Source organism: Durio zibethinus, chromosome 5, assembly GCF_047325235.1.
Source record: "Durio zibethinus cultivar Kanyao isolate XHJ-2024 chromosome 5, ASM4732523v1, whole genome shotgun sequence".
NCBI lineage: Eukaryota > Viridiplantae > Streptophyta > Magnoliopsida > Malvales > Malvaceae > Durio > Durio zibethinus.
Genome location: NC_143166.1, coordinates 5,603,179 through 5,613,646, shown reverse-complemented (window position 1 = coordinate 5,613,646; position 10,468 = coordinate 5,603,179). Strand labels below are relative to the sequence as shown.

Here is a 10,468-nt window from a genome sequence, read left to right as displayed (position 1 = left end):
ACTAAAGTGAAAAATCTTTCTTTACCCTAAACTTTCGTAAACAATCAAAAACTAACAAACAACTTTCGATGAAGTTTATCCTATTTACATTTAAATTTAAAAAATAGTAAAAAAAATAAAATAAGATTGAAGTTGAGTTCATAGCAATTTTGTTAATTTTGTTTTGATATCGATCGTATCGATTAATATATTTCAATTATATTAAAATACAATACATTTAAAGATATTTTTTTATCAGATTTGATGCTGAACATTTTTTATTGTTTTTATTAGTTTTGATTAGTTTTTGTGAATTTTAATAGATTAGCTTATTTTAATCGATACTTGAATGTGAAATATATTTTATTAGTTTTAATTTATCTTTTGTTATTTGATTATTTTTAACTTAATAAAAAAATTAATTGACAAAAATAACTTTTGAAAGTTGGGTTTCAATGATAACTTATTTTTTTATAATATTTTTTTAAATCAAAGTTTTTAAATATTTCAATGGCTTTTAAGAAAACAATCCTCTCTAAAGTTTAATAATCATAAACTCAAGGCTATTTTTTTCATTTCTTTGTTTTGATCTTAATATTTATATTAAAAATATACTAATTTAAATGTTATATGGTCATATTAAGTATTTAAAATATCATGATAAATTGATGATATTATTTTTTATATTTTTAAACTAATTGATTTGGTTTTTTAAAATATTACATATTTATTTTATAGATAATTAATAGTATTATTATGTACAAATTCATGTATATTTATAAATATATTTGTATTAAATTAAAAAATTTAAAATAATATGTTAAAATAACTAGTACCAACATATATTGCTTTTAAAACAAATCGAACCATTATCTTATACAATATTAACAACAATGGTTCATAGAGTTATATTAGTCAATTATTGAATAATTATAAGTTTAAATTATTAAATATAATGAGATTTTTTCATTCAGATATTTGGTTGGTTGATGATTTTTTCCTTAAAATAAAGTTAAATTTATCTTTTCTTTTTTCAAATTAAAAATGCAATGAGGTTAGTACTAATATTAGGTTTAGTTTCTCCCATAGAAAAACGGAAGAATATAAAGAATATAGGGAAAACAATGAAATTAAACAATCTCTGGAGGAAAAAAAAAAAGGGAAAGATAAAAAGAAAAGGCAAAATTCCAACGTTAATTATATACTAATAAATATTCCCCTCATGGTTTCAGGAAGTGCTGTAAACAATTAAATACAAATTAGAAAAAAGATAAAACAAAAAAGAAGTATATAAAAAAGCCAAAGACTTTCCCATCCCTTAGCTTGGACAGCATCTCTTTTTTTTTTTTATATCTTTGCCTAAAAATACACTCCCCATCACCACTATAAGTTCATCTCTGCCACTCCAATTCCAGCAAATCCAGTCTTTCAGTTTTACTTTTCAAAGTTAAAACAAACAAAAGTTAATATTAACAAAATTCTCCGACCGATCATAACCGTTATTTTTACCCCAAACCCAATATTCATCCAAACCTATTTACTTCTCTAATCCAATTAGCTTCAGCTTTTATCATTGATTTTCTCAAGTTTTGCTCATTTTATTATTAGTTTATTTTTCTTTTTTGCCTTGAAAGAACGCTCACTTTCATGGATGAAATGTACGATTTCTACTCCACGGGAGAGTATGCTGACAAAGCGTTGATGTCACCAGAAAACCTTATCCTTCCATCTGATTACGAAGCTTGGCTTTGCTCTTCGGATCGGGTTCCCATGTTTGGATCCGACGAGTTAATATCTGCTGCCTCTGCCATATCCGAAGCTGCTTCCATCACCCCCGAAATTCAACGAGAAGAAGACATGTCAAGCGTGATGAAAGCCAAAATCGCTTCCCACCCTTCTTATCCTCGTTTGGTCGAAGCTTATATTGGTTGTCAGAAGGTAAAAAAAAAAAAAGACAAATGAAAGGCCTCTTTCTATTTCTGGTGCAAACAAACTACTGAAAAGATGTGGCTTTTAAAGAATTTTAACTGTTATTTCCTTTTCTCTTCTGCTTCATTAAATATGATGTTACATAACGGTGTCGATCATATGTGCAGGAACTTCAAGATAAGATCAAATAACAAAAAAAAAAAAAAAAGACAAGAATGGAGAAAACTTTGGCTGCAGTTGCTTTGATAGTTGTGTTTTAAATTTCCGCTTTAAATGAGGTTTATTTTGGTTTCTTGAAAGGTCGACGCAAAGGTTTTTAGTTTCCAACTGCTCCTGTTGGCGGCTGGCTTTGGGAGCTCGAAGCCTTTTCTTTTTCTATACTGCGTATAAAGTGTTTATACTGGTTTCTTTTTTCATTTTTAAGATCTAACCCTTTTTCTTACTTCTTAAAGAAACTATCTTGCTCGATCAATTCCCATAATTTTATGGGAAATGTCTGATGGAATTCATGAAATATAGTGTATGCGGTTTTGTTCGAATTTTTTTAGGATAAGAATTTTAATTGTTTTTATCTAGTTCTAATCTTTAGTCCTTTTCTAGGTTGGGGCACCTCCGGAGATTGCAAGTATATTAGATGATATTCTGAGAGAGAACGATGTTAACAAGCGAAATATCGTCCCAACGTGCTTGGGAGCCGATTCTGAGCTCGACGAGTTCATGGTCTCTCTCTCTCTCTCTCTTTGCTTTTAAGTTTCCTTTGGTTTTCTATTATCATTACATATATGATGGTTTTCTTTCCCTTCTGTGATTATTCAGGAAACTTACTGCGATATGTTGGTGAAATATAAATCTGATCTTTCAAGGCCTTTTGATGAAGCGACCACCTTTCTAAACAAGATTGAAATGCAGCTTCAAAACCTGTGCACGGGTGCCTCCATTAGAAGACCTTCTGGTCAGTTACCTTTTCTCTCTCTCTCCCACAAGTCTTAAGTATCAGTAATATTTCTTCTGAATTAATTTATTCTTTGTTTAATTTTTGGGATTCTTGGTTTTTGTGCTATCCAAATCTTCTGTCTCTCTTTCTATGCCTGCATTTTCTGCTCCACTTACCGAAGAAATTTTACCCCAGAGAGCTGTAGAAGCTAAAATCAATCTATAAACTTCCAACGAATCATCCCTGCGACTAGCAGGCAAAACTTGGGTATGTAGGTGCCTGGTGCATGATATTGTGGATCATGGAACCTAAAAGAGGGCGACAACTATTCCTTTCCTAGAAATAATCATAGATCTCCTCTATCTCTCTATCCTTTTCCGCCAAAAAACCAACTAATGGAGGCCTACAACTGTACTCAAAGAATAATCCAATGTTCCGAGTATGTCTATAATAATAGAACGCCAACAGACAACAGAAAAACCCTAGAGATGAGATAGACCCGTGTGTTTTGGTTAGTCACTGTACCTATCTTAACTCCCCCTTGCTGGGTTTGTAATCTGAAAATTTTCCCTTCCAACATAGTTTGGGTGGCTATGACTTTATATGAATCAGATCCGTTCTTTTTTCATTTGTTTTGTCCTGAAAGAGTGATCGTAAAAATGTTAAGTGTTCAGCAGTAATGGAATACGGATTAACCCTCTTTCTCCGATTCAAGGAGTGTTATCGGAGGCTTCCATTTGCCTGCTCATCGTTGTTTGTCATTTCTTTTCTTTCCTTTTCTTGTTGGTTTCTTTTTATTGCTATTTTTATCTTCGATTTGCTGTGCGTTAGCGAAAAATGAAGTCTGAAAGTAACACGTGTTGTGTTTCCTGATTCTGAATTGACGTTTCAGAGTTCAGTGATGCCATGCGAAATAGTTGCTTGATAATCTCCACACAATGATGTTACCTCAACTGTTTCTTTTGGCAATGCCTCATCAGATGATGTAAAAGCCTACTTAGAGCCTCTAGAGTACAAAAGCCTAGTGCCACTTGTTTGAGTTGATTGAACGTTTGGATCATCTTATGTCATTTTACCCGATGGATGTTCTTTTGCTTGCTCTCCAGTTTTGGGATTATATTGTTCTCATCATCCTTGTTAGTTTGGTTCTAATAGTAACGTTGCTTTGGTCTGGTATCATCACGAGGTTTCGGTCCTATAAGCTTATCTAACGATCTGCCTGCTACTAGTTACATAGTCCTTTCGAAATTGCATGTCTGGTTTAATTGAGAACTTAAGATCACAATATTGACCACAAATGCAAACCCTCTTGAAATTTGACAAAAGCAGTCTACTTGAACAAAAGGTGCTACTTAAAAAAATGTTGACTTATTTCCCTAGGTACAGGAGTGATTACGAGAATCACTTATGTAATCTTCTGTGTTTTAAATCATATACCGTACTGTGGTCCTGGTGCAGTACTTTATTATCAACACTAGTCTTTTTATCAGGGTACATACATACATGTCAATCCAACAGATCGTATCTGGAATAAAAAGCCATCATATTCACATCATATATTTCTTAATACTAGGGGATGCTGACTATTGGATTTTCTAGGTCTCTTGTTAATATGTATTGATATGAAATTAGTTGTGGAAGTATTGGGCACTATTGTTACATGGGCTCATGATAGGGTGTCAGACACGGGTACGCCATCTTTTTGGCAATTTTTTACTTTGAGGATCCAAATGTCGAACCCACGTAGATAGTGAAGTGTACAAAAAGTGTTTGATACGGATTCATTAGGGTATAATGAAGAGTTCATGTAGACCAGTACTACTTAATTTATAGGGTGGTATGATATTGTTAGTAGGATTTTTGTTGGGATTGATCTTATGATTGTTGAGTTTTGAGCAATAAATTAACTTTATATTTTTTGTTAAAAGATTCTTATAGACTCCCTAAGTTAAGAAGGATAAAAGAAAGAGTGTATACTGGATAAAAGCAAGAAGAATATGTTAAAATTTTATTCAGTGCTATATGCATCGATCTTCGTGTATATAATTGCTCCTGCCCATTGTCTAGTTCTTATATTTCTTATATGTTGCAATTCGGCAGAATGATTTCTACCTGTTGTTAACAGTGTTTTAAACAATCATTTTTTTTTTCATCTAGGAGGGAGGGGTTTTTGGCATAGCAGTGTCCTTGTATTAATAATCTAATATTATATGCTTGAGCTTATTACATATTTTTCAAAGTTTTGAATGCCTTACTTTTATTTGATACAGTGTTCCTTTTTCAGAGTAATTAGTTTTATAATTTGTGTTGTGCACGTGTGGGCGTGTAATAGCATTAAATAAATCTTATTGTTGATGTACGGTATCGTATTGCATGCTTTTAATCCGCTTGTGTAAAATAACATGGTTTGCCTAACTTTAGTGGAATGATAATGGTCTGTAATGATGCCTTTTGAATGAGTATCAAGTTCCAATAGAGCATAAGTTATTATGCACATGGATAGTGGAAGGTGAAGAACTTAGGGAATTATCTACTGCCGGAGTAGCCTATATGTTGCTAAAGTAATATTTTCTTCAGCATTTATATCTTCTTGAAAGTTGTTTCGGATAACGAGTTTTAAAAATATAAAATATAAGCTAATGCATTTAATTTTTTATGCTTGCATTTGTCGTTGTCAACCATTGATTTGCATAAGAATCTGCTGAGATCATGTGAGTGTAGATCATGGTATCTTTCTAAAAAGGACTAGTTTTGAGGCCTAATGACTTGATATTTTCTTTTGTTTCTTTGATATCTAATATTTTACCGTAATTTGAACCCACTTTTTCGTCATTATGGCTCGAAATTAGATAGGCTTGAACAAATCTCATTTGTTGATACTGCTTTTGCTTTAATAAAATTTTTTATAGAGTTTGTGTTAGAAACCTAAGAATCTATCACATAAAAGCTGTTGATGTTTCAATTTTGTACGGGGGAGGCTTATGCAATTGGCATGTGTGTAGCAGCCTTTACAGTTTAAACTTCATAGAGTGATGGCTACTAAATAATAGTATTTTCACATAAAGAATGGAAGTTGACAAGGTTGTGAATCACTAGCATTTTGGTTTTTGATAGTTGGCAACTATAATTGCTTTTGTTTGAAGTAGAATGTACCATTTTTGATTATGTTATCATCATTCTAATCTCTCCATTTGCCATTTTTGTCTTCTGCTTTGGTGGGTTGTGCTTAGTACTTTATCTTGGAACTTAATAACTTACCCATCTACTGGCAAAGAGATCCACTTGGGCAATTTATTTGTATAAATTGACATGCTTGAATTGTGTTAAATGGCTACCTGCCAGGCTGCTGTTGTGTGCAATTAGGTGATCATCAAATCATGTTTTTCCTTATCTTCCATTTAGGAACAATGATTGGTGTTATCCAAATTAACATAATAATCTTCCAAATGAACTAAAATAAGCATTCCTGCAATAATCTAAAGTATGGTAGATTTACTTTTTTTTTTGGTTTCTTTTCTTGTGGAATTTCCTGCAGTATATCTGGAGAAGTGCTTGTGATTCTATGTTTATTATTGTTAGCCTTTTGTTGTTCTTACTAATTATCTAGGAGCATGTGCCATAGTGGAAGAGGATATGAGTGGTGAAATGTCCATCCCTGGCATGCATATGCATTTCCTCGTCTTCATGATGGAGTACAGTGAGATTTTGTTTTAAACAGCATTCTAATGGTAAGAAATTCATAAAGATTTTTCCGGTTCTGCCATATAGCTTTGAGGTTTGAAACTTTTATTTGATGAGAGCGGCAAAATTGCTCAATGGTTTATGCCATTAAGCAGATCATTATCGCAGCTGCTCAATATTAAGTCGTTAGTAACAGCTACTCAGAGTGATTTGTTTAGTTTCAACGGTAAATTAATAAAGAAAAACTAAGTTTTTCTTTGACACGTAGGTTAGATGAATAATCAAAATTATGATTGACCCGGTTAACCGCATCAGCCATTAAGTCATATTGAGTTTGCTTGTTCTTGTTCTTGATCTTCTGCTTCTCACTTTGCATGATTAATCAGGAAAACCATGCCTGTGAGAAGGTTGTGTTCTAGGAGACTCTTGGGTAATTAAAGGGCTCTTTGAATTATAAATTTTCATGCACACACCAGCGTTTGGTGGTTGTTGTTGTTCGTAGCATATGGTTGATGGTTACAAGAAAATATTATTGTCGTGCATAGTCTTGAATGCCCAATGCATTGACCATCCCAAAAAAAAAAATTTGTGCAACTTGTGAGAAAAGGGGCAACGGTACGATTGGGACAGATGATAATAAATTATTAGGGGGTCCAAAGCAAGTTACGTGAAGAAACAAACAATTTTCTTATGGGAAAAATCCCCGATTGGATCGGGTGATCGGAGCTTCACCTGGACACCCGCTGATTAGGCTGTGAAACCATCAGGCTTTTCATCGTAAAAGTCAGACGTTTCATTCAACTGTTCATTTTCATCTCTAGTCTAGTCTGCTGCGCTGGTTGGTGCTTGTCATGTCCACCAGACATTTTTGTTTCCTTGGTGGGTCTTGCTCTCTGCCTTCGTTAATGTGTATCACACGTGTCTGCATGATAGCTCAGAACTGGGCTCCACGTTAGGTCCCAGCTGCCACACTTGTTTTCCTTTCGTCCCTTTCTTCTTTTATTAGAGCTTCTTTTTTCTTTTCGGTCCTCATTTTTCTGGCTTTGGCTTTTCTCCGGTGTCCTCTCTCCCTTCGCACGCTTACAAATTCAACTCCCTTCACAATCAAAAGATAAGAAAAGAAATGTTTTCCTTCCCCACGACAGCCACAGGTGCCCATGCTCATGTCTCTTCCACGCTGCTGATTCAGAACTAGTATTATCTTTTTCAAAATGCCCAAATAATTTATTTCCTATTTATTGAACCAAAAAAAATAAAGGAACCAGCCATTGCTACCCAAGGGGTGTTGAAAATTTTTTTTCGTATTCTTTCATGAGAGGAAAAGCCGAATATAAAAGATCTGCATTTTCATCGAAGTCGTAACGTATAACTTTGGGGCACATTAGAAATGTTTACTTGGAACTTTTTGTTCAATCACTTGGGTTTTGTATCCCGACTTATAAATTAATGTAGAGCTTGGTAGAAAAATGATGATTTGTGCATGTTTTCCTTGATGTTTTCTTCCAAAATAGTAAATTTATTTCGTATTAGTAAGAGATAATAGAAAAGAAGTCCCATTAGCCATGACCCACATGGGGTGCAGATGGGTTGACGCATCGGGGCCAACGGAACCGTCCAGTACCATAACAGGAATCAGAAGGCCTAGTGACGGGCCATTCTGGAACAATAAGCTGGTTAAGTGATTTGCAAGGCGCTATAATGTGTCACCATAATAACTGATAATCGGGGAGCGTATCTTACGAGGGTTATTTAGTCTTAAAATATAGAAATATTTTCCTTCCTTCTCTCTCACTCACTCTTTCACTTTCTGACAAATGTATTATGTGATATGATAGCCGTACTGGCATGTCCACTCGGACTCAGAGTGTGACTGACAATGGACATAACCAGACACTGGTCTTATTCTTTGTCCAAATCGTCATATTTTAGCCTTTTGGTCACGACGTTGACACGGTGTAAATTCTGTAAGTGTGCAGTGCTGAGTTATGATGGGGGAGTTGGGAGTTTATTCAAGCCTATGGCTGGCCCCACTGTTCCTGCCTCGCTAAAGTCTGTTTTTTTTTTTTTTTTTTTTTTTTTTTTATAACGGTTAACAGGCTGTATAAAATTTAGCCACAAAGCTTAAGGCTCCACGGTATTAAAGGGTGTATTAAACCCTTAAATTGCTTTAGCTACATGCTTAGCTCCCTTCATATTGAAAGATGAAATTTAGTTTCTAGTTCAATCTTTTGTTTGGACATGAGTATCTAGCTTAATCTTAAATCTATAGATATTTAGCTTCATGGATGTACGTGAGATGGTCCTAGGAATGAATTTTGTAATATAAGGAAATAAAATTAAGTTTTATGTTAAATTCTTTTTAGGTTACAATAATAATTAAGAATTATATTCATATAATCAATTAAATAATTAATTATTACCTCATAATCAAGTTATGATAATTGAATAATTAATTAACAAATTAAAATATAATTAAATAATTAAATTCATAGGCAATGGAATTTTAATTTAGAATTTGATGATTTTAGGACTTTCTTTGTTGCTACTAATCTAAGTCTCATTCTCATTGGCAAGATTTATATTAAATTCTTAATGTGATTGATTGGAAAGCAAAAGATCATAGTGGTTTCCAAACATGTTTTTCATGTTGTAATATGATGGTGCATGTGGAGCTCTTTTACTCGGTCCAAGGAATCCTATTCCCAGAAATTAAATTTATTTGAAGTTTGTGTAGTAGTGGAGTTTTGGTGGGGGATGCAAATCTTGTTGTGGCAATGTAATCTTTGTGCATATCTAGCTTGGCAATTGGCATTGGCTAATATATATATTCAAAAAAAAGGGCGCAAGTCTTGATTCTTTAAACAATGTATGTCGGATGTTTCTTTACTTTTCTTTTTTTTTTTCAGAATTTTTTCGAATATGTGATATAAGGGTGACCAAACTTAAACCTTTGCTGTGTTTTATATCTGGCCAGATGGAAGCGCTGTATCAACAGACGAAGATTTTAGTGGTGGGGAGGTAGATGCACAAGACGCACAGCCGAGAAGTGAAGACGGAGGGCTGAAAGATAGGCTGATTCGTAGATTTGGCAGTCACATTAGCACCTTGAAGATGGAGTTCTCAAAGAAGAAGAAGAAAGGAAAACTACCAAGAGAAGCAAGACAAACATTGCTTGAGTGGTGGAATGTTCACTATAAATGGCCATATCCAACGGTAAATTCTCTTCCCTTCCTGCGGGCAGGTTATGTACATTTATGCCTGCTTGTAAGATAATTACGATTTCATATTTTTGCTGGTCATAATTCAGGAAGCTGATAAGATAGCATTGGCTGAGTGCACGGGACTGGACCAGAAACAAATCAACAATTGGTTTATAAATCAAAGAAAGCGACACTGGAAACCATCTGAGAGCATGCAATTCGCTGTTACGGATAATATGTCTGGACAATTCTTGGCAGACGACTGAGAGGCAACTACAATATTATTCTCAAATGGATATCCATATCATCAACTATATATACTTTAAATTAGCTTGTTTTGCCTTTGCCTTCCATTCCATGTATATTTTGAATGCAAGAATGTATTGCGGACTTCACTGAGATTGGAATATGCTTATTTCATGGGAAAGTAAATAATTGTAATTGTAATTATAATTCATTCCATGTATGTATATATATATATATATATATATATATATATGTATGAAATAAACTAGTAGCTGCCTTTAGTGAAAAAAAAAAATTCTAATATTATAAAGTTTGGGCAAATACATTCACATAAGATATTGGTCTTGAATTTAGAGGATAATAATTTTAATTTTCACATAATTTTCACAATTAAGGGGAGAGATTTCATTTGCATATAAAATTATAAAAAATTCACATAATTTTCATAATTAAACGAAGAGATTTCATTTGCATATAAAATTATAAAAAATTCAAAACT

At 33.4% G+C, this 10,468-nt stretch overlaps 1 protein-coding gene across 1 annotated transcript; it reads left to right on the top strand.

Annotated features, from left to right (window-relative positions):
• The first annotated feature begins 1,475 nt into the window (after nt 1-1,475).
• Nucleotides 1,476-10,180, top strand: LOC111282163 (homeobox protein knotted-1-like 6). Its single transcript, XM_022870140.2, has 5 exons — nt 1,476-1,917; nt 2,509-2,628; nt 2,725-2,860; nt 9,498-9,736; nt 9,831-10,180. The coding sequence occupies exons 1-5, from the start codon at nt 1,627-1,629 to the stop codon at nt 9,987-9,989; spliced, it is 945 nt and encodes a 314-aa protein (XP_022725875.2). The 5' UTR covers nt 1,476-1,626; the 3' UTR covers nt 9,990-10,180.
• The last annotated feature ends 288 nt before the right edge of the window (nt 10,181-10,468 follow it).